Below are 24,772 nucleotides of genomic sequence, written 5' to 3' on the forward strand. Positions count from 1 at the left end.
GGGTCTTTGCACAACTGTAAGTTCCTTTGGAAAATTTGTACCTGTAAAAAATCTTCTTCACCAGTAACAATAGACGCTGATCTCGGGCTACAATCCCCAACTGCACTGCACTACTTATTGAACAATCCCATATAAAGGACAATATCATTCTTCCTACAAATGATGATTAGATTACAACTCCTCATACAGTAAAGTGATGCATATTGAATAACTTACAACTAACCCACGAGTGGTACAGCTTTTGATAATGCAGAAATCGTGTCAACCAAAACAAGAACTCCAGTGTACAGTAAACCTTTCAGTGAATTCATTTCATGTACTGTAATTACACTGGGTGAGGTCACAGAGTCTACTCTGGTTCCTCCAATGGCACCATGACAGCCAGCAACGGACCCAGCTGCTGCACCTTTGCATCCTCCAACCCCTACAAAAGAACTACACACACATTTTGAATACACACCAGCTTTGACACTGATTCATAAGGGGTTATATCACTATAACACTTATGCTTTACAACACAGCCATGTATTTATAATTCATGTTTTTTTTTTTTTTTCTGTTGACCATCTTCATTATTTTTGGATTGAATCCTTTAAGTAGACAAATTGTTATTAATGTTTGATTCCTCAAAGGAATTTGCAGGAAAACTAGCTCCCCTGCTATCCTTTATTTCACTTGATTGTTAATCCTATTCTTAATTCTTGCTATTGTAAATATGTTTTAATCTATCCACTTCCTCTCTCTTCATCAAGACCACAGCCCTACCTCACTGTTTGACTCCTAAGACTTCTGTCTGATCAATATCCTAAAAAAAAAAAAAATGTCTAATTATTTCTATAAAGAACGTACAGTGCATCCAATAATGTGAAAGGTCTCTCCAAAGCAAACAGTGGAAATAAACAAATTCTCACACTTTTAACAATAACTTTTCATAATGCATGTTTACTCTGAGTTTTTAATGATTTTTTTAATTCTTATAAAACTTTATAATATATCTGTGATCTGAACTATTAAGGGCATTAGCATATATAAAAAAAAAAAAAAAAAAAACCACAAGAGTTTTAGCATTAACAGATAGGTTTTGCAAGGGAATTTGTAATTACACTCGGTCTACATTAATGATAGCACAATCATGTTAATGGTCAACTCCATTTCACACTTACAAAACAGAATAAAGAATACTGGAAATAACAATCTACTACAAGTTAAACAAAAGATACAGATTCGTCTTGTCACGTGTTCTTGCTGCTATGCAACCTGTAATATAACCTGTGCGTATGTGCTAAATCAAATATCGGTAAAACTAATTGATAAAAGAAACAGTGAAAAAAAAAGACTTTATTCCATTCACACAAAATGTACATGTATAAATTACAGTTCCTACTAACAACAAAAGTTGCTCAGGCATTTAAAAATCTTTGAAGTCATAACTACAATGCTGAATAGGATACCAGTAAGTTTTCTTTGGCACTCTATCTTCTTTGATGCCCATTTTCTTCATAAGATCCATTTCAAAAGTCCCATGAGAAGGCTCATATGTAATCCTGAAATTAGTAATTAAACATTGATACTCTAAGAGACTGAAAATAAATAATGCATGTGAAATGTTAAAATTAAACCTGTACAATTATTGCAAGGATTATAACAAACTATGAAGATCTAACAATATCTGCCTTTACTATGGTTACTGAAGTCAAAATTGCCACGATCTTCATGCCGAAGTGATCAGCATCATGAGCCAATTACAGAAACAGTTCCATTCAAAGAGGAAGACATTTTCCAGATATTTGGGAATCCTGACTACTAACCAAAGTAATTATTTGTCCATATCAAAGGCAGAAGCTGCCCAAAATACTAAAAAAAAAAAATAATCTAAAACTTAACAGTACATCTAAAATGAAGAGAGTGGCACTAAAATGAAGAGAGTGGCAGAAGTACCAGAGGAATTTGAGATAAATATTGTTGTTCATTAAGGATCAACACAGCCCTTTGTAATTTATTGTGGTAATAGAGTAAGAAAGGCTGGCTCAAGAATGGAAGAGACAGTGAAAGATGGAAATGGAAGGTTGTTAAAAGGAGAGGAGGCAAGGAAAAGATGGGCGGAATATTTTGAAGGTTTACTGAATGTTGAGGATAATAGGGAGGCAGATATAATTGCTGTTCCAGGTGTTGAGGTGCCAGTGATGGGAGATGAGAATGAGAGAGAGATTACAATAGATGAAGTGGGGAGAGCACTAGATGAAACGAGAGTAGGAAAAGCATCTGGTATGGATGGTGTGAGAGCTGAGATGTTGAAGGAGGGGGGTGTGACTGTACTTGAATGGTTGGTGAGATTGTTTAATATGTGTTTTTGTGTTGTCAATGGTACCAGTAGATTGGGTTTGTGCATGTATTGTACCACTATATAAGGGTAAGGGAGATGTGCACGAGTGTTGTAATTCAAGAGGTATTAGTTTGGTAAGCGTAGTTGGAAAAGTGTATGGTAGAGTAATGATTAATAGGATCAAGGATAAAACAGAGAATGCAATCTTAGAAATACAGGGTGGTTTTAGAAGAGGTAGGGGTTGTATGAATCAGATTTTTACAGTTAGGCAGATATGCGAGAAATATTTAGCAAAAGGTAAGGAGGTGTATGTTGCGTTTATGGATCTGGAGAAAGCGTATGATAGAGTTGATAGGGAAGCAATGTGGAATGTGATGAGGTTATATGGAGTTGGTGGAAGGTTGTTGCAAGCAGTGAAAAGTTTCTACAAAGGTAGCAAAGCATGTGTTAGGATAGGAAATGAAGTGAGTGATTGGTTTCCGGTGAGAGTGGGGCTGAGACAGGGATGTGTGATGTCGCCGTGGTTGTTTAACTTGTATGTTGATGGAGTGGTGAGAGAGGTGAATGCTCGAGTGCTTGGACGAGGATTAAAACTGGTAGACGAGAATGACCATGAATGGGAGGTAAATCAGTTTTTGTTTGCAGATGATACTGTACTGGTTGCAGACACAGAAGAGAAGCTTGGACGATTAGTGACAGAATTTGGAAGAGTGTGTGAGAGAAGGAAGTTGAGAGTTAATGTGGGTAAGAGTAAGGTGATGAGATGTACGAGAAGGGAAGGTGGTGCAAGGTTGAATATCATGTTGAATGGAGAGTTACTTGAGGAGGTGGATCAGTTTAAGTACTTGGGGTCTGTTGTTGCAGCAAATGGTGGAGTGGAAGCAGATGTACGTCAGAGAGTCAATGAAGGTTGCAAAGTGTTGGGGGCAGTTAAGGGAGTAGTAAAAAATAGAGGGTTGGGCATGAATCTAAAGAGTTCTAATGAGAAAGTGATTGTACCAAATGTGATGCATGGATCGGAGTTGTGGGGAATGAAAGTGATGGAGAGACAGAAATTGAATGTGTTTGAGATGAAGTGTCTAAGGAGTATGGCTGGTGTATCTCGAGTAGATAGGGTTAGGAACGAAGTGGTGAGGGTGAGAACGGGTGTAAGAAATGAGTTAGCAGCTAGAGTGGATATGAATGTGTTGTGGTTTGGCCATGTTGAGAGAATGGAAAATGGTTGTCTGCTAAAGAAGGTGATGAATGCAAGAGTTGATGGGAGAAGTACGAGAGGAAGGCCAAGGTTTGGGTGGATGGATGGAGTGAAGGAAGCTCTGGGTGATAGGAGGATAGATGTGAGCAAGGCAAGAGAACGTGCTAGAAATAGCGATTGTGACGCAGTTCCGGTAGGCCCTGCTGCTGCCTCCGATGCCTTAGATGACCGCGGAGGTAGCAGCAGTAGGGGATTCAGCATTATGAAGCTTCATCTGTGGTGGATAATGTGGGAGGGTGGGCTGTGACACCCTAGCAGTACCAGCTGAACTCGGTTGAGTCCCTGGTTAGGCTGGGAGGAACGTAGAGAGTAGAGGTCCCCTTTTTGTTTTTGTTTCTTTGTTGATGTCAGCTACCCCCCAAAATTGGGGGAAGTGCCTTGGTATATGTATGTATGTAACAGAGGAAGACACAAAACCATGCAAGGAAAGGGAAAAACGGAAGCTGATTTACACTGATGATCTGGTGTTAAAAGGAGAATCTGATGATGTGGTAGAAATATTTGAAAGGTGGAATAGTTGACTGGAGCGGACAGGACTGAAAATTAATGCAAATGAAACAAAAGGAAGTAACCAGGAAAATTAGCATAAGGTTGTTGTGGGAAAGAATTGGGGGTTAACTCTGTACTATGTACCAAGGGGAACAAATTTTATCTTGAGGTATTCTGAATTACCAAATACTGTATACAAAATAAAGTTATGACGAAGGAAAAACTTATTATTGGGGAGGTGCTGTGCAGCCTCCAAGGACTTTCCTATTAAAGGCTAAGAGAGGGAAACCAATATGACCTGATTACCAGAGAAATATTGTTTTCCCTGCTATATTGCTTCTATAAAGGTATTGAGAGGAGCCTTGTATGGCATCACATCAACCTCCTTCGGGAATAGCTGGGGAGATGCCCGAAGAGATGGATCTGTGAATCCCCACCTTCAGTTTGGATATACCGCCATCGTTCAGATTCAATGTCATTGATTGGCAAATCTGTATGTTTTTACCTAAAAATATTAGACTAGGGCCAGAATGTGCTTCCATCAAAGGATTGCCAAGGGTTACCCCACTAAATTCCCTTCCTTGATATCCATGGCAGAAGCCCCCTCTGCTGCATCCCTCACCAATACTGAGCCTCCAATACTTGGACTTGAAGGAAAACTCCTATTGGACCCTTCCTTGGAAGCTGGGAACCCAAAGGCCCAGCCACAGCCAAATCCTCTGAGGGAGCAGATCAATGCCTCTACTATTCTAGCTATAGGCGAGATGTCCATGGTGAACGCAAGCATGCCAAATCCAGGCAGACTGGTAACCTGCTTAGTGGAACCCTTAAATTGGTTGTCAAGACATCCCCGGAAGGATACTTCTCCGAGCAACCCAAGGGCTCCTCTGAGGAACCCAGCAGTAAGGCTTCCTCCTCTGCAAGTCTAGGTCATCTTCAGATCCAAAGTCAACATGGATAGGAGTCTGGTCCACTAGAACCCCTTTTCCAAAACCACCAACAGCTGGAATTGGGATATCAAGGCTAAAGAGATCTCTGAGTTACTTACTGGTTTAATAGTCTGAAGGCCTCGCAATCTTAGAAAATACTTTCACCCACATAGAAAGGAGGAAAATGGCCATACATCCTTTAATCTCAAGTGAAGAGGAAAAATGACAAATTCGTAGATAATTTGTATATTTCCTAACTATACAAACCTTAGCTATTTACATGGGGTAATTACTTTGGCGTAGCTGAATGACGAGCCAATAGAATTTTAACGAGGGTTTACTACCCCCCGCTGACTAGCTTGCTACCCCCCACCCTCACACACACTAGTGAGTGCTTCACTTTGCTTAGAGGTAGGACTTATCCCGGGGGACAGGGCTGGCGGGCAAATATGTGTAAATAGCTAAGGTTTGTATAGTTAGGAAAAATACGAATTATCTACGAATTTGTCATTTGTTCCGTAACTGAAATACAAACCATGCTATTTACATGGGGTGACTCAACCCTCAGGAAGGGAGGTAAGTCCCTGCCATACTGGCTTTGGCTTTGCCCGGGGACTCCATATTCGAGTGTGTAAGAACTCAAAAAATAAGGAGTCCCTGCGCCTCGCTAGCATGCTGTGAAACTGCTGCGGCCTACATAAGCTGTGTGTGAAGGTGAGGAAGTGACTCGTACTAGGAAGTTGACCTGGAGTTCTTCAGATGAAAATCTAGGCTAGGACTCTCCCAATACCACCTCGTCAGGGTATGGGGACATGACAGTATTACACTTAATAATAAGAACACAAGGGGGCATGGTTTACCTGCAGTGGTTTGAGGTCAGCTGTGCAGAGAACCCAAGATGCTGCTTTCTCCAAGGGAGGAGAGGATGAAGAAAAGAATAAGGGCCAGGCAGATCTTTTCATTCACGCAGACTAAAACCGGGTAACAATGCCCTCAACCTTCTGCTACTTGTCCATTAAGGAGCCTGAGGTTACACCAGCTGTTGTGCAGCCACCACAGAGCCGATAGAGAACGTATCGAGCCTCCTGTGTGTCACGTCTTGCAGGTAGTGGGCCGTGAAGGTGGTCTGACGCTTCCACACCCCAGCTTGCAGGACCTGCATCACTGAATGATTTTTTTTGAAGGCCAGGGACGTAGCTATACCCGACATCATGCGCTCTAGGGCAACATGACGGAGAAGGGTCAGGATTCAAGGCCAGGTGTATTACCTTGCAAATCCAGGCTGAGATAGTATTCCTGGTGACCCTCCTCTTCGTTTTACCAGTGCTCACGAACAAGGCTTGCACCTGGGAATGACCTGCAGCTGTTCTTTTAAGATACAACCTCAGACTCCTCACTGGGCACAGTAGGAGATGGTCTGGGCCATCTGTTACAGAACGAAGACTCGAAACCTGGAAAGAGTCGAACCTAGGGTCTGGCACTCCCGGATTTTGAGTCTTGGCACCGAACTCAGGGACGAATCTGAACGTTACCTCCCCTCATCCCCTTGAATGGGTGATGTCGTACGAGAGATCATGCAATTCACTGACTCGCTTGGCTGAGGCCAACGCTAGCAGGAAAACCGTCTTCCAGGTAAGGTGGCGATCTGAAGCCTGGCGTAATGGTTCGTAGGGAGGTCTCTTAAGAGACCTGATAACTCGAACCACGTTCCATGAAGGAGGTCTCACTTCCGACTGAGGGCAGGTAAGTTCATAACTTCGTATGAGAAGGGAAAGTTCCAGCGAGGAAGAAATGTCCATTCCTTTAAGCCTGAAGGCAAGACTTAAGGCTGAGCGATAGCCTTTCACTGCCGATGCCGAGACTGAAAGGCGCATTTCCTCCCGCAAATACACGAGCAACTCCGCTATTGCTGGAATAGTGGCATCGAGTGGAGAGATACCCCTTCCACGACACCAACCACAGAAGACTCGCCACTTCACCTGGTAGACCCCTGATGACTTGCGCAGGTGTCCAGACATCCTGTTCGCAACTTGTTGCGAAAATCCTCTCTCAGTGAGCAAATGCTGGATAGTCTCCAGGCGTGAAGTCGAAGCGAAGCTACGGCTTTGTAGAAGATGTTGGCATGGGGTTGTTTGAGTAGCTCGTGACATGGAGGGAGTTCTCTCGGAACCTCCGTGAGGAGTTGCAGAAGGTCTGGGAACGATTCTGCGTGATGCCATATCGGAGCTCTCAGGGTCATTGATAGATTGACCGATATTCTGGTCTTGTTGAGCACCCTCCTCATCAGACAGAACGGGGGAAAGGCGTACAAATCGATGTTGTCCCACCGTTGTTGGAAGGCATCCTGCCAGAGAGCCTTGGGGTCCGGGACTGGGGAGCAGTACAGCAGGAGCTTGAAGTTCAACGCTGTAGCGAACAGATCCACTGTCGGGGAACCCCACAAAGTCAGGACTTTGTTGGCTACTTGAGGATCCAAAGACCACTCGGTACTCACTATCTGCGTCGCTCTGCTCAGACTGTCGGCGAGCACATTCCTTTTGCCTGGAATGAAGCGAGCCGCTAGTGTGATTGAGTGGACTTCGGACCATCTCAGAATCTCTACTGCAAGATGGGATAGCTATTCTGAAAAGGTACCTCCCTGCTTGTTGATATAAGCCACCACCGTGGTGTTGTCGCTCATCACCAACACAGAGTGGCCCGCCAGGATTTGGTGGAACTTCTGAAGGGCCAGGAACACGGCCTTCATTTCTAGCAGGTTTATGTGAAGGTACTTTTCTGATTCTGACCACAGGCCTGAGGTCCTGTGGTTCACAACGTGGGCCCCCCACCCTTTCTTTGATGCATCCAAGAACAACATTAAATCCGGGGGAAGGACGAGAAGATCCACTCACCTTCGTAGGTTCTCGTCTGCGACCCACCACTGGAGGTCTGTCTGTTCCGCATGACCCACAGGGACCAAAGTGTCCGGGGAGTCGTGGCCTTGATTCCACCGGGACTTGAGTCGCCACTGGAGAGATCTCATTCTGAGGCGACCGTTGGGAACCAGATGGGCCACGGAGGAGAGGTGGCCGAGGAGACGTAACCACGTTTGGGCTGGGAGTTCTTCTCGATTGAGGAAAGGCCTCGCGACCTTCCTCAGCCTTGCTATCCTGTCGTCTGATGGGAAGGCTTTGTGGAGATTGGTGTCTATGACCATGCCTAGGTACTGTATACAGTACCAGTTTCTGAGAGGGCTGCAGAGAGGACTTCTCGAGATTTACCATGATCCCTAGATCCTGGCAAAGTTCAAGAAGCTTGTCTCGGTGGCGAAGAAGGGTTGCCTCCGAGTCCGCTAGGATCAACCAGTCGTCCAGATAACGAAGAAAACGGATGCCGATCCTGTGAGCCCACGATGATATCAGGGTGAAAACTCTGGTGAACACCTGAGAGGCTGTGGAGAGACCGAAACACTGCACCTTGAACTGGTAGATCTTGTCGTCTAGGCAAAATCTTAAGTACTTCCTTGAAGACAGATGGACTGGGATCTGGAAGTACGCGTCCTTCAGGTCCAGTGTACACATGAAGTCTTGTGGTCTCACTGCAAGTCTGACCGTGTCTGCCGTCTCCATACTGAACGGAGTCTGTTTGACAAACCTGTTCAGGGTTGAGAGGTCGATGACTGGTCTCCAGCCTCCAGACGCCTTCTTTACAAGAAAGAGTCGACTGTAGAAGCCTGAGGACCCGTCCACTACCTCTTGGAGAGCGTCCTTCTTCAACATGGTCTGGACTTCTGCCCGGAGGGCCTGCCCCCTTACTGATCCCATAGTAAGGGAGCACAATGACACTGGATTCGCTGTCTGGGGAGGTGGAGAAGCTGTGAACGGGACGCGATAACCCTGACCGATTACGGAAATCGTCCAGGTATCTGCCCCGAGTTGCTGCCACTTTGCCGCACAACTTTGTAGGCATACCCCCACTGGTGGACATGCAAGGGGACTGCCAATCCTAGCGTCTATGGCCTCGGCCGTTTCCTCTAGGATTCTTACCTCCCCTGGAGGACTTTTTGCTCCTTCTGCTCTTGGCAGGAAAGGGCTTAGACGCCTTCGGCTTTGCTGCTATCGTCTTCTTTGTGTCCTTGGCCGGACAGGGCTGTTGGGCTGCTGGAGGTTTGTAGGGCCTCGATGTCAGGGCCCTATGGATGAGGGAATCCTGGTTGGACTTCCTCCACCTCTCAGCGGTTAGCACCACGTCCTTAGGCTCAAACAAACTCTTACCGAGCACAGAAGAGTGTGTGAGCCTGCTAACATCCGAACTGGGGACCTTCTGGTGGAATCTCTCAGCCACTGCGTCCCTTCGTTTGAGAATCGTATTGGCCCACAAGCTCGAAACTTGGTGGGCCAGAAACTCGATGGTCCGCGTGCCTGAGAGCAAGAATGTCTCCAGTGCCTTCCTGGTGCTTTCTTTGGACAGGTCCTCAGACCGCACCAGGATACCCAGAGACCCCAGCCAGATGTCGAGCCATGAAGTCGCCTGCATGGCACACTTCGCCACCTTCTCCTGGCTTAAGATCTCAGTAGCTGAATAGGATACGTGCCGGTTGGAGTCTCTCTCTAGAGGGACTACCCCGGTGAGTTCTTCCACGGAGTGGTGAACTGGAAGACCCAAACAAGTCTCTTCAAGGATCTCAAAGTACCTCCTCTGATGGACTCGAGGAGGAGGGAGGAGCTTGTTACCGGCACTGGATCTACTGGAGGAGGCAAGCTCCGAGAGCTGGCCCTCGACCTTGTCTCTGGCACTCTTCATCCCTTGTGACCAGGGTAAAGCTGCACTGGCCCTAGAGGGTTTCTGGGTGCCGTAGACACGGTCCAAGACCGTGTCCTCACCCTCACGAGGAGGAATCTCTGGGTCTGGAGTCCCGTTGAGGTTTCTCATGAGGGTTAGAACTTGCCAGAACGCGTGTTCTAACTCTTGATGCTCTCCTCCTGAAGGACTGGCAGCAAAGTCTCCTGTCCCCAGTGGCTCTTCCTGGGGGGACTCGTGGACATCCTCTGAAGGTCTATCTGGCTCCTGTCTGATCTTTGCCGACGACTTGGGAATCGTCTTAGAGTCCTTCGGTTCCCTCCTGGGAGGGATACAGGACTCGAGTAACGATGGGTGCAGGCTCTTTTCTACCCCTGATCGAGAAGACTTCTCAGGGAGAGGAGTTTCCCCCATTGGTGCGATGGGGGAACGGTCCGACTCTCCTGAGGATGGGTAATCCTCATCTGCAGGAGAGGGAGAGAAAGTCTGGTGGGGGAGAAGGAGCCTTGCGCAAGGATCTGGGAGGAGACAGGATAGCACTCGGAGGTGTCTCCACGGAGGGGACTCCTCTCTTCCTCTTCAGGTGGGAGGAAGCTGCCACTGATTTGTGACCTAAGTCAGAGAGGACAGGCTTCATAGCCTGCACAAGAGCTCTGACCAGGGTCCCGAACCAGGGCTGCTGGCTGACAGTTGCCCTGTCAGACACTCCCTCTGGAGGGAAGGGGATCGTTCGATCCCTTGGAGGAGTCGACAAACGAGGGTTCGCCTGAAAAGAAGCTGAAATGAGAGAGTCCTTAGACCTGTCCGGGAACCGCCCCTCCTCCGGCGAGAGCGCTGTTCTGTGCTTGCGGGGAGGGGAACGAGATGATGACCTGTCAGCTTGACGACGATCGCGCTGGAGTTCGCGCGATGGGCCCTGTCCTGGGTCGCACGCAAAAGGATCGTGTGCCATAGGAATTTCGCGCTCGCACACGCACGCATGGGCGCGGGTGTGAGAGGTTGATGGCACGTAGGAGATGGCGCGGGCACGCGTAGGAGATGGCGAGGGCGTGTGGCGCTTAGGAGCTGGATCGTGAGGAGGCGTTGAAGGCTGGATGCGAGGGCACGCAGTAACCTGATGGGGTACTGATGGGTGCGAGTGAGTAGTAGCACGTGCGCGCTGTATCTAGAAGAACTGGGCGAGGGCGCGAGGGTGGGTCTGCGCGTTGGAGCGCAGGTGGGCGCTGAGCCGTCTGAGCAGGTATGTTAACCTCTGGGCACGCTGGGCGCACAGGGGATCGTGGGCGAGCATGGCGCGCATCAGCATGTGGGCGCCCAGGTGTGCGCTGCTGTGATGGGCGCGCAGGGCGCACGATCGGATTAGGGCGCACAGGTGTGCGCTGTTGAGTTCCATGGGGCGCCTTGAGAGCAACTGGAACCTGGCGCGCAACTGTAACATCGCGCGCGACTGGAGGAGCGCGTGCAGGATTGCGCGGTCTGGAAGGAAGGTCCAGGGGTACCTGAGAGCACCCGTGCGCTAACTTAGGCACCTACTGGACTGCGCGCTGAGATGCAGAAGCGCGTTGGCGAGCGCGTGTGCGCTGTGTCAGGAACTGCGCGAGATGGGCGTGCCTCGCGCCTAACTCCAGAAGGGCGCTGCGAGTCTAGAGGTACCTGTGAGTGCCTGTGCGCTAACCTAGGTGCCTCTTGGACTGCGCGCGACGTGGCAGGAACCGGTGAACGCTGGGGCGCAGGTGGGCGCGTGTGCACAGGTGACCGCTGGCACGCTAGATCAGGAACTGCTGGTGGGCGCCGGGGCGCAGAAGGATGTGGGCGCACAGGGGAACCCTGGCGCGTAACAGGAACAGGAGCGCCGCGCGCGCAGGTGAGCGCTGTGGCGCTAAGTCTGGAACGGCAGCAGCAGCATGAGGGCGCGCAGGTTTAACCTGGCACTTAAGGGTATGAGGCGCAGATTTGCGCTCAAGTCCCTTATGCCCCGAAGGGACCGGTGCCTGCGCAATGGCAGGTTCAGGTGGCGCGTAAAGCACATCAGCATCCTCAAAGGGTGACGGCAGGTCAGCAGGTCTGGAGGGAGACTGGTCACAGGGTCCCGAAGGACAACCTTCCTACGAAGGGGATCGCGAACGATCCCCGGAGAGGTCTAAGGTGGTAGCTGGCAGGATCGGCGAACGGCGAGTCGTCTCTTCCGCAGAGGACTGTGGGGACGACGAGCCGAAGAGGTGCCTCCTAACTCCCTTGTGAGGAGAAGGAAGACCTCTACGGCGAAGGGGAGGACGAGCCTTCCGCCTTATACGCCCACGAGGGGCCGTGGGGTCAGCGAGCTGACCATCGTAGGGCCTCCGAAGAGGAGTCTCTGTAAGTGAACTCTCCCGAGAGGGAGAATCACCGGCAGGAGAGACCGTAGGACTTAGTTCCTCCCTCGAAAGATGTTCGGAGGGGGAAACTAAGCCTTCAGCTACCTCAGCAACAGGAACGGGGGTTTGACTAGACCCACGAGTTGCCTCCGTCACAACAACGTCAACAACAGACAGAGGATCTATCCCTGCTGTAGTTGGCGATTGTTTGACAGCTGCACCTAGTTTGATCATGTCAAACAGGGCTTCCCTGGAGGACGAACCCTGCAGCCCCAAGGAAGCCCAAAGCTGTAATAAATCATTGTTATTTACAGGCAAATCAATATTTAAATCCTCCTCCGGGGGAGGAGGGGCAGCTGCCTCGCTATGGGAGGCAACTACCTCTCCCGCACCCCGGGATCGGTCAACAGCAATACGGTCTACGCTACCACTCGCCGGCCTCTCGGAAGAGACCGCTCAAGGGGGAGCTTCGGAGGAGGAAAGGGCTACGGAAGAAGTCGTCTTGGAATATTCTCTCTCCAAGAAGCCTCTGAAGGAGAAATATCCCTTTAAAACTTTTTCTTCCGGCGCCGGGCAAACCTCTCCCACTAGGAGGTAGACCACTCCCTACATTCAATACATATGTTACCGCTATCACACCGTTGGCCCCTACAATGAGGACACAAGGTGTGGGGATCGGTGTCGACCGCCGACATAAAAGTCCCACAAGGGCGGCCAGGAAGTCCAGGGCACGTACGCATAATCAGTAGAGGCCAACTTCAAACACACTGTGAGAAAGAAAAAGCAAAAACAGATTAATGGTAGTCAAAGCGAGGGAGAGAGCAGACAGGTCTGTTCTCTGCCCGAGCCAAAAGTAAAGTGAACCACTCACTAGTGTGTGTGAGGGGGGGGGGGGGGTTTAGCAAGCTACCCCTCTCTACCCCCCGCTGACTAGTGGTGGGGTAGTAAACCCTCGTTAAGATTCTAATGGTACGTCATTCAGCTATGCCGAAGTAATTACCCCATGTAAATAGCGTGGTTTGAATTTCAGTTACAGAACAAATTGCAAATACCACTGATCCACGGCTTAACTACTATAAAGCCACCTATTGGTGAGGTTCCTACTTTAGACAAGGGATTGCCAAGGAAATACAATCTATAACAAGTTTTATGCTGTACACTGATCAAAACTGCACATCAAAGCATGTAGCATAATGGATGCAGTATTGGTTAGTTTTATCAAAATAACACAGTAGCCTATAAAAATCCCTACACACGTAATATATGGAAATATGATTATGTGAAGTTGTATGTTAGGAAATAAGCAGTATTATAGCAAAGGAAGAATACAATGTTATGGGCAAAGACACTTGAGAAAAGTCCATATGCCAGTATTGATGGAAATTCTACCCTTTTGTGTAACTGTACTTGACTAACCTAAACATTTTCAAAAGATAAGATTACCCCATTTATTATTACATAATCAAAAGACTGTTTAGAACTGCCAAAAGCGGGGGATCTAATTAACCACATTGTTGTGTTCATGAAAGTTGGATTACTATTCATAGATATTATCAATCTTGTCTGCATACAGTATACAAAACTTAGAATGATGTTAAAGTAATGTTTGTTATTAACTTTGTTGTGTTTTACAAGTCATCCTAGAAATTAATTTTAATATGATCAAATACAGGAAAATGCCACTGTATTTTTATTATCAAACTTGTAATATCTTTGATACTACAAGCAATGAGAAACCTATTAAATTCACATTGCTGCGTTATACAAAATATTTAATAATCTTATAGTAGTGATAAATGGACACCAAAAAATTATAAGCACAGGATTTCAAATACTGTACTGTATTTGGAATCACTAGTCCTGATTTGACACATACATTATCTGTATAATTAACAATAAAAAATATTAAAAATTAGTCAAAAGTAAAACCGGGATTAATCATCATCATCTCATCCTATGCCTATTGACGCAAGGGGCCTCGGTTAGATTCCGCCAGTCGTCTCTGTCTTGAGCTTTTAATTCAATACTTCTCCATTCATCATCTCCTACTTTGCGCTTTATAGTCCTAAGCCATGTAGGCCTGGGTCTTCCAATTCTTCTAGTGCCTTGTGGAGCCCAGTTAAAGGTTTGGTGAACTGATCTCTCTCAGGGAGTGCGAAGAGCATGCCTGAACCATCTCCATCTACCCTTCATCTTGATCTCATCCACATATGGTACTTGAGTAATCTCTTTTAGTTTCATTTCTAATCCTGTCCTGCCATTTAACTCCCAATATCCTTCTGAGGGCTTTATTCTCAAATCTACTAAAGCTATTGGAGATTGTTTCATTGTCATACCATGACTCATGTCCATGGAGTAACACTGATCTCATTAAACTGATATATAGTCTGATTTTTATATAAAATTTTAGGCAATTTGATTTCCAAATTATACTTAACAGATTTTGAGCAAAGCAAAAAATCTAATTTTGGGTGAGATGGCCATGTCGTCTTGATGGAAGTTCCTTAAAGTAGCTTCCTAAGGGATATATGTACTACAGTGATATTCCCAGAGAATTATACCTTTAGGTATCCAGAATTCTAACTCCTGGCACGAATATCCTTAAAATTTCTCCAAAGGATATCGCATAATATCAGCGGACGCATTCTTGACACGCCTCCATAGCAATCTGCACCCCAAACAGCGTTTTGGCTTTCGAGGAGGATGTGGCAAAAGGGAGCCGTCCAAAGGCTCTCCCCGCTCTCGTAATACTATTGGGAATACAACAGCGCCATTCCCACTACGGCAGACATTCCTTGTAGCATTGAGCGTGGTGTTACAGATACAGTACCACGGGAGGGATACTGTGAAGATCTTTTCTTTTAGAAGAGATGGGTGGGTCCATCAGGACGACATGGCCATCTCACCCAAAAATAGATTTTTCGCTTCGCTCTAAATCCGTTTTTTGGGCTCAAGCCATGTCGTCGTGATGGAAGCATACCATAGCATTAGTGTATCTGTGGATTTTTAATCAGTGCCTTAACCTTATAGCAACCTTTTCTATGGTCATGGGGACCACATGAGACAAGGGACATTACCGTTATTCGACACCATCACTAATCATAACCAATGTTAGTGCTTCCTGCCTCCTACAGGGAAGAGTCATTCTAGACAGTAGAAAAGGGATCTTGAGGTTAACATACATAGTATGACCAAACATAAGTACACACTGAATATACAAATAGTCTCATAGTTGTATATTTGCTAAAATAACATCAGTGTCTCTTACATCTATCATTTGATGCATACAAATATATGAAGGATACTTACTTTGGTAAGTTGAAGAACTCTGGCATGTATACATACAATTGTCTGGCGAAGGTGGACGCACTACATTTTAATAGACATTTATTACTAATAAATGACTAAAAGATGTTCAGTTAAACGAATGTAGTATGACAATGGGATTATACCTGTAACAAGTACAGAGACTATATTTCCTTCTTGAAGGAAGAAATGATGATTGCCACTCTCAGACTGAAGAAAATTATAAAACAAACTCTTCATAATTCCTGTACTGGTTACTTCTATCTGCACTGTGTACTTCGTACACCGGCACTAGTGCTATCTGTATAATTCCACACTTGGGATTTTGAACAGAGCCAGTGTTATCATGGTAACACTTAATTAAAAGACGTCACACCTAAGAAGGGTGACCTCTTCTCCCTTTAATTGACAGTCCCAGTCAATTAACTGTTCATCGTAGAATTAGACGGCAGGTTAAATATTCTACCTGGCGTCACCACATTATTGCTTCAGAACATGGATTTGTCTAGCATAGTGTATGTAGAACACTCTGGATGATTCTCATCCGTTACATGTGCGAGGACATGTGAGGTCCCAAACCAAAAACTGTTTACTACAGTAATTTGGGGGCGGGTTTTAATACACTACCTGCCGCCACTACGAAGTGTTTCAGTTCATGCACTTGTTTTGTATAGTGTTTGTAAAACACTCTGGATGATTTCCATCCAGTGTATGAACGAAGGCGCACAAAGTCCATATACTGAAAGAAGTTCAGTGATGAAGCAATCTTTCTCGGATCATGACCTGCGGGAGTACTGTCCGGATCCGCTCTACGACCACCTGTAAGCTCTATAGCTCTCAGGTATACTTCTCCAGGAGGGTTTTGAACTGTAGGAGAAGGTAAGGAAATGATGGTAGGGACATTTCTGTTTCCCATCAACGGCTCATCTTGAATAGGCTTTGGACCGAAGGATCGAAGGTCCTGCGATCCTGAGGGAAAATTCCTCCTAGCCGAAGCGTCTTTATGCTTCGAGTAGTCAGTAGGCTTAGACTTTCGACCATCTGCCTGTAGCACCGTGATCACTGGAATAGTGGGATGTTGTTGAGCAGCCCGTATATTTCCAACATTTTCGATCTTCTTTTTAGGTTGGGGACCCACAACCACAGAAGATTTTCTCTTTGAAGGAATGACCCATTTTTGGAGAAGACTTATGTTCTCCATGGTGGCGTTCTTAATTACTTCCTTAATGACCTCGTGTGGGAAGAGGTCTTTACCCCAGATGTTGGAAGCTATTAGCTTCCTTGTTTCGTGTTTCACTGTTGCATCAGCAAACACAAACTCTCTACATGCTCTCCTGGCCTTCATAAAGGCGTAAAGGTCCTTCACCAAGATAGCCATATGCTTTTTGGCTATGACCATGAGCATGCCTGGGGTACTTTCGTAGGTTAAACACAACTCTATGTAGTTTTGTAGAGAAAGGGATGTCGCAAGTCTCTCCTTTGACTCATGTTCATTACACAAGAGCAACTCAGACAATTTAGGGAGACATACCTTGAATTGTTGACTTGCGATGTCCTTGTCTAATTTTCCTACTGAAAATGTCAAATGGACTTCCTTCCAATCCTTTTCCTGTCCGGGAAAAGCTGGTGAAAAAGGCTTGCACTCATCGAGTGTGGGACATGGCTTAACCACCTCTACCGCTTTGGCAACAGAAGTAAATGCCTTCCCCATGAAGAGGAATGAGAGTGAAGTAGGAGCAAGAAAGGAAGGGTGTCTGTTATTCAGTGAGAATACCTTTGACTCTGAATAAACCGCCTTTCTCAGACTACCTGAAAGGATAGTCTGTGCCTTATCATGGTCAAGAATCAAGACCTCCTTTGGTTTGCTCCTTTTCTTGACTTTGGTTCGTACTTCAGTCGAACCCAACAATTAGGGAAAGCATCAAAGCTTGGCCAAAATTGAATTTTGTCCAAAGGAACCGCATCTATTTTCTCTGAGATGTAGAGATTGCCATTTGAAATTGGCATCTGCTCCGCAAACCTCCAGGGATTGGTTATAGAGCATGTTGGTAGGTCTTGATTCAAGGGTTGTTTGACTGACCCCTGGGAAGCGACAAGAGAAGCTTTACAAGGCTCTATCTTGCGTTTTACTTCCTGCTTTTCGTTTTGTTTACGAAAGCTCTCTATTTGATTCTACAGCTGGATACATAATTGTACCACATTATCCAATAGAGGGGTAGAAGACGAAGATGTCGACATCGATGGCTCTATAGCCGGCATAGGCGGAGGAAATTCTGACACAAAATTTTTCTCTTCTACCCTGGGGCACTTCTTGCCCTTAATCCCAAAGGTTTTCTGGCCGTCAGGGGATGTAGTTGGCTCCTGAGGCACTACTGTTTCCTCACTTGCTTCCGGAAATAGTAGCTTACGCATCCTATCATTAGGTAGGAAAGGACCCGGAGAGATCTTTTGAAAGCCTCTCACCCAGTTGCGTAATTTATATTGAGCTGTATCCCTAATCTCCGTAGACTTGGGATTTTCAAAACCTTCAGACATTAATGTCCGAAATATATTGCAAACCTGTGGGTTCCAATAATGTAGGGATCCGGAAATAATATTGCAGGGGGCATGAAACCTGCAAGTATTATGACCGTAAAAATACTTACTTTTGGCCTTGCAGAGGACTGCAGCACAAGGTATCTGGTGTTCCTCTTGTAAAGAAAGGAAAACCAAATGGGTATACAATGGATTATCTCCTTGACAATCAACATGCAAATGTCCTTTACAATAGAGTAGCTTAGGATAGTAAGCTATAAAGGGATAGTAGGAGATACATACTTGTGTACCCCTGTGAGCAAATGCTGTTGCCTCCCCTCAGTATTAACTACATGGAGATTTCCCTATAGAGTAACTCCAAGTAAAAGGACTCTTATCCCTGGGGGTAGAGAAGTATCAAATCACTGTCCCAAAATAATGTTAATACTGTGGGGTCAGGATGACTGATTCTCGACCAGAATATTGAAGAAAACTTATTCATTCAATATATGAACGGTACCAGCAGAATGCTCGTACAAGGGTACCCAAGGTATGTCAGAAAATACTACTGTATCATGGTACTGTAGTTTTCTAATTGCAGTAAGTCTATATTGCAATTTACTGGCTACCGTACATCATGTATTGTAGTCTAGTCATTATGCTGCCTTCATAGTAGCATATGACAGTATGGTCCATCTAGCATGAAGCCAGCTGGACTAGAAAAATAAAGACATATATTTGTATATCCCAGTCAGCCTATTTGCTGTAGTCTTCCTACTATATTAGAATATAGTGTTTCCTGATTAGGGAGACTCAAGGAAAAAGGCTGCACCCTTTAAGGGTTAGGAGTGTATTACTCCTGCCTTGAAGTGTTTAATATTGTAGGGTAATCCTAATACTGATTCATAATCAGGATATTGAAGAAATCATATTCATTCAATATAGGATTGGGCTCAGCAAATGCCTGTGTTGGATATCCAAAATATATTGGAAATAACTACTATTATAAACTATATAGTAGTTTTCTATCTGCAGTATATTCTATGATGCAGATATATTGGCTACCTGTATAAAATATACAGTAGTTCAGCCGGCATGTAGCCGGCATAGCTAGGTCTTGCCGGCATACCCAGCATGCTAGCTAGAGAGAGAGAGATAGCATGGAAAAAAAGGCTACTCCTTACTGTGAATGTATACAGTAATTAAGGATGTAAAAGTCTAATTTGACTGCCTTTTCCCAGAGAGAAGGTTCTAATAGAAGGGGAGAATGTACCATTCAGGCTTCCATGCAGCTACAGTACTATTGCAGACAAGGTACCGCCGATACACTGCCGGCCGGCAAGTCCAGCAGTACCAGTACAGTCGGTGTGCTGCCAACTGAGTCAGCACTATCTGTGCCGGCCTGGCCGGCAGTACCCCGGCAACAGGACCTGTAGCAGCAGTCCAAGGGAGGATTGAAGAACCTTGGGAACAGAAGGGACTTCCCTCTTACGGCCATCATGGTCACCGGCAGCCATCTAGGCTGCTGGCTGGGCCGGCAATTGCCGACAGATGATGTGGTTGGCGGCAGTATACTCTGCCGTCAGCCAAAGACATGGCTCGAGAGGGAGTCTGGCTGGCTCAGGCAACCTACCAGCAAAGGAAGGTTGCAGGCATGTAGCCGGCATAGCTAGGTCTTGCCGGCATACCCAGCATGCTAGCTAGAGAGAGAGAGATAGCATGGAAAAAAAGGCTACTCCTTACTGTGAATGTATACAGTAATTAAGGATGTAAAAGTCTAATTTGACTGCCTTTTCCCAGAGAGAAGGTTCTAATAGAAGGGGAGAATGTACCATTCAGGCTTCCATGCAGCTACAGTACTATTGCCGACAAGGTACCGCCCATACACTGCCGGCCGGCAAGTCCAGCAGTACCAGTACAGTCGGCGTGCTGCCAACTGAGTCAGCACTATCTGTGCCGGCCTGGCCGGCAGTACCCCGGCAACAGGACCTGTAGCAGCAGTCCAAGGGAGGACTGAAGAACCTTGGGAACAGAAGGGACTTCCCTCTTACGGCCATCATGGTGCCCGGCAGCCATCTTAGCTCCTGGCTGGACCGGTAGTTGCCGGGTAGGCCGGCAATTGCCGACAGATGATGTAGTTGGCGCCAGTATGCTCTGCCGTCAGCCAAAGACATGGCTCGAGAGGGAGTCTGGCTGGCTCAGGCAACCTACCAGTAAAGGAAGGTTGCAGGCATGTAGCCGGCCTAAAGAAAGACAATGGCTAAGCCATCAAAAGAGGACAGTGGGGTAGGGAACAGGGTCCTGTAACGAGTGTGAAAGGAACTGGCAAAAATTGTCAATCCTACCACCTGTAAAAGAAACTCTGTTTCGGTATCGGCAGAATCCCAGGGAACAGGAGAGACTCAGTTCTCCAACCCAGAGATTGCCGACACAGTTAAGGGGATGGCGGCACTGCCGCCTCCTCTTAACAAAGAAGAAACAGAGTTCCAGTGCCAAAGTATCCTAGGCTAAAGAAAATTACTCTTCAGCCCAGAGTACTGTGGCATAGGACTAGTCTTTTAGTCGCAAGGAGAAGATGGTATCCTACCATAACTTTGTGCGGCTAATGAGAGCTAACCTCCATTGCCGGCCACCAGGCCGGCAGGGGAATGATGGTATCCTACAACCCATTCGCCCTTCCGTCAGGTCGCCGACATAAGACTAAATACTCTGAGATTCTGACTAAATCCCAAAACCCGATGGTATACCACAACCAAAGGTTAAGGGAAGAGGCAGGACAAACCCTAATTTAGCCATGTCTGAATAAAATTCAAGGCACGGCTATTAGGGTTGTAGCCTGAAGCTACACTCAGAGGGAAAGAGATTACCCTTAAGTCTCCGAAGAGACGTGTAAGGTTTCATAACATTACAGGAGGTATCAGTCTCCACTGAATGAAAACAAAACACGAGGGTAACCGGGGAAAGTCGAACGTATAGTAAAACGTCTAGGTAAGGTTACCTAGGCTATACGAGATCTCGGTTACCTAAATCACCGAAACTCTAAATATACGATCGACAGAGAAAAGGAAACAAAAATTATGCACAATATCAAAACTTTACAAGAGTAATTGCCTGAATAGCTGAATAATTAAAATAATTAAATAAAGCTATTAAAAACTGGAAGTCGTTTTGCTATCTAAATAACACATGCCTAACGAACGATGGCACCATGGCGCCTCCAGTAACTGGCTTAGCTCTTAAACACAATAAAATACTCTAATTTCATTGTGAAACAGGAGCTAAAATATACTCATAGTAAAGACCCGATACTCAACTTTCCAGAGGCGGAAGATGATGGAGAAAGCATAATAATAATCCTGTAAAACGATTGAAAAGTTAGATCACCAGGAAATAACACCGAGCGAGATCGCTACAAAAAAAGGAATGGCGCTGTTGTATTCCCAATAGTATTACGAGAGCAGGGAGAGCCTTTGGACGGCTCCCTTTTGCCACATCCTCCTCGAAAGCCAAAATGCTGTTTGGGGTGCAGATTGCTATGGAGGCGTGCCAAGAATGCGTCTGCTGATATTATGCAATATCCTTTGGAGAAATTTTAAGGATATTTGTGCCAGGAGTTAGAATTCTGGATACCTGAAGGTAAAATTCTCTGGGAATATCACTGTAGTACATATATCCCTTGGGAAGCTACTTTAAGGAACTTCCATCACGACGACATGGCTTGAGCCCAAAAATCCCGGCCATTGTCTGATTTGCTTTTTTCAATCTTTCACTAAACTAATTCTAAAGACCCTGTATTGGAGATCATTGTTCCTAAATACTTGAATGATTCTACCTCATTAATCCTTTCTCCTTCCAATGATATTTCATCTTCCATGGCATACTCCGTTCTTATCATCTCTGTTTTTCTTCTATTTATCTTCAGCCCCACCTCGTGTGATATTTCATGCATTCTGGTAAGTAAGCATTGCAAATCCTGTGGTGTTCTGCTAAGAAGGAGAGGATCATCAGCATAAATTCCTATCACCAATCCAGTCCAATCCTTCTCCACCATCTCTGACTGTTCTACACATTACAAAGTCCATGAGGAGGATAAACAACATAGGTGACAACATATTCCCTTGGAGTACTCCACTGTTCACTGGAAACTCACTTGATAAGACTCCATTAACATTAACCTTGCACTTGCTATGCTCATGAACAGACTTAATCAAATATCAAAAATTTTAAGTAATTTTTATTTTTCCTAACATACTTACCGAGAACTACTTTCTATAGGAGTTACTGGTAATCTCCTCTCTATCGACCAGAGTTTTGCGTATGTTACCCCCACCCCGCTTTCTAAGTAGACCTACCCCCGGCATTAAGGAATGTGCCCCGAGGGTAGAATCAAGGTAGGTCGCTGCTTGGCTGGGTCAGCCTCATCATTAAGTTCTATTGAATTAGCACAATGCTAGCAAGGGAAGAGAGGCACTCGGGGAAGGAAGGGAGGGCCATTACCCGAAAGTAGTTCTCGGTAAGTATGTTAGGAAAAATGAAAATTACTTAGAATTTTTGATTTGTTCCAACACGAATACTTACCTCGAACTACTTTCTATAGGAGACTTACACTTTAGGAGGCGGGAGTGCTATTCTGACCCCCTGACCAGGGCCGTGGAGGCCAAGAGGCCTATGGATAACGGGACCTACTAGAAAGCGGAAGCGAGGGTAACTACACAAAAATTCACGTTAGTGTCTAAGTACTCACCCTTTGAAAAACTTCTTTTGACGTTCCTTCCAGGAACGTAGTCGTGAAGAATGTGTTATCTTATGGAAACAGTCGGTATTCCCCGAAGAGGCAAGTAAGCAACTGGGTAGGAGGTAGGAAACCGAACTTGTGCCTACCGGTCGCTAGTCTTAAACGCGCCTGGGGTTTTTACCGTTACACCGCTTGGAGGGCGGAGATGACTGTTCCAATGGAGAACCCGTCCAAGGATTTTCTAGAGTAGTCCTTGAGGTAGTGGGCAGTAAAGGTTGACTGGTTCGACCAAGTACCTGCTCGCAGGATCTGCCCCACTGCCATGTTTTTCTCAAAGGCTAAGGAGGTGCTCAGGCCCCTGATGTCATGAGGCCGGGGAGTGCCTGGCACTGCCATGCCATCTTCCTTGTAGGTTCTGGCGATAACTGGTCTCAACCAGAAGGAAATGGTGTTTTTGGAAACTTGTTTCTTATTAATGCCTGTGGAAACGAAGAGGCTCTTGATGCCTGGTCAGAGATGCGCTGTCCTTTCCAGGTATTTCCTAATTGTTCGCACTGGGCATAATTTCAAGTCTTCTGCATTGCCTGTCTTAGGGATAGCAGGAAATGAGAAACCCTCAAACTTCGGGTCCCAGACTGCTGGGTTCTGAGTCTTGGCCACAAAAGAAGGCACGAACTTGAAGGATACTTCTTTCCACCCCTTTGAATGAGAAACGTCGTATGACAGACCATGGATCTCTCCCACCCTCTTAGCGGACGCCAAGGCCAGCAAGAAGACGGCCTTGAGGGTGAGATCTTTGTCTACGATATCCTTCAAGGGTTCAAAGGGGGGACGACACAGCATCTTCAGGACCTTGGCTAAGTCCCACTGGGGCACCCTACTCGCCTGTGGGGGGCAAGACTGCTCGAAACTCTTGACAAGCATCGCTATGTGTCTCGAGACCCCCAGGTCGATGCCCTTCAGGAAGAAGAGTTGGCCTAAGGCGGCTCGAACTCCTTTTATGGCTGGAATTGACATTCCTACCTTGTCCCTAAGAAACACCAGAAAATCTGCTATGTCTGGGACAGAGGCCTTAAGAGGTCTAATGTGCCTCTCAGAGCACCACTTCATGAAGGAGGCCCATTTTGCCTGGTATACCGCGGCTGACGACTTTCTCAGGTATAAAGACATTCTCTTAGCCGTGGAGGGAGAATATCCTTCCTTCTTCAGGAGCCGCTCGATAGTCTCCAGGCGTGAAGACGAAGGGAGAGTGGGTTGTCGTGGAGCCTGAGAAAGTGAGGCTGGTGCAGAAGGTCTGACCTGGCGGGCAGAGGCCACGGCGGTTGACTCGCTAGGTCTTTTAGGTCCGCGAACCACTCTCTCTCTGGCCACCAGGGCGCTACCAAAGTCATCTTTAGGTTTCGGGCGGTCCTTACTCTGTTGAGCACTTGTCTTATCAACGTGAAAGGGGGAAAAGCGTACACATCCAGATCGTCCCACTTGTGCTGAAAAGCGTCTTCTAAGGCTGCTTTCGGGTCTGGTACAGGGGAGCAATAGACTGGGAGTTGGGCGTTGAGTTTTGTTGCAAAGAGGTCCATCACCGGGGAACCCCAGCGCTGAATGATGAGCCTGGCTACTTCCGGGAGAAGGGACCATTCTGTCCCTACTATCTGGCCCATTCTGCTGAGGCCGTCGGCCAGAACGTTTTTCTTCCCGGGAATGAATGAATGATTTAAAGTTTTCAGGCATCCTGACATCTAAGGTCATTGACGCCGGTAACATTTAATTTATGTATACAAAAGTAAAAAATGAAATAAAATAAAAAATTAAAAAGTATTCAGTTAAAATCATAAAAATTGAATGTCATAAAAGTTAAATATTTTTCAGAAGACCTGCTTCTGGAAGAAATCTAGAAATGCCACTTGCATGGTAGGACACATCATTTCCAAGAATCTTGGCAAGGATGAACCTGCCACCCTCACCTCGAGCCTCAAACAAATATCTATTCCGCAAGATGTTATAATTGGGGCATTCGGTCAACAAATGCCTTACTGTTAGAGGTACTAAACAGTTGTCACAATACGGTTGGTGTTGGCCCTTCAGAAGAAA

At 46.2% G+C, this 24,772-nt stretch overlaps 1 protein-coding gene across 1 annotated transcript in view; it reads right to left on the reverse strand.

Moving 5' to 3' along the window:
• Positions 1 to 1,323: 1,323 nt before the first annotated feature.
• The window catches only part of mRpL24 (mitochondrial ribosomal protein L24), a 198,975-nt gene continuing 175,526 nt past the window's right edge, over positions 1,324 to 24,772 (reverse strand). The window contains exon 6 of the mRNA XM_068365405.1: positions 1,324 to 1,544. Coding sequence (XP_068221506.1) covers positions 1,409 to 1,544 — 136 coding nt within the window. The 3' untranslated portion in view covers positions 1,324 to 1,408. The remainder of the gene's footprint in view (positions 1,545 to 24,772) is intronic.

The sequence above is a fragment of the Palaemon carinicauda genome, chromosome 42 (genome assembly GCF_036898095.1).
Source record: "Palaemon carinicauda isolate YSFRI2023 chromosome 42, ASM3689809v2, whole genome shotgun sequence".
NCBI lineage: Eukaryota > Metazoa > Arthropoda > Malacostraca > Decapoda > Palaemonidae > Palaemon > Palaemon carinicauda.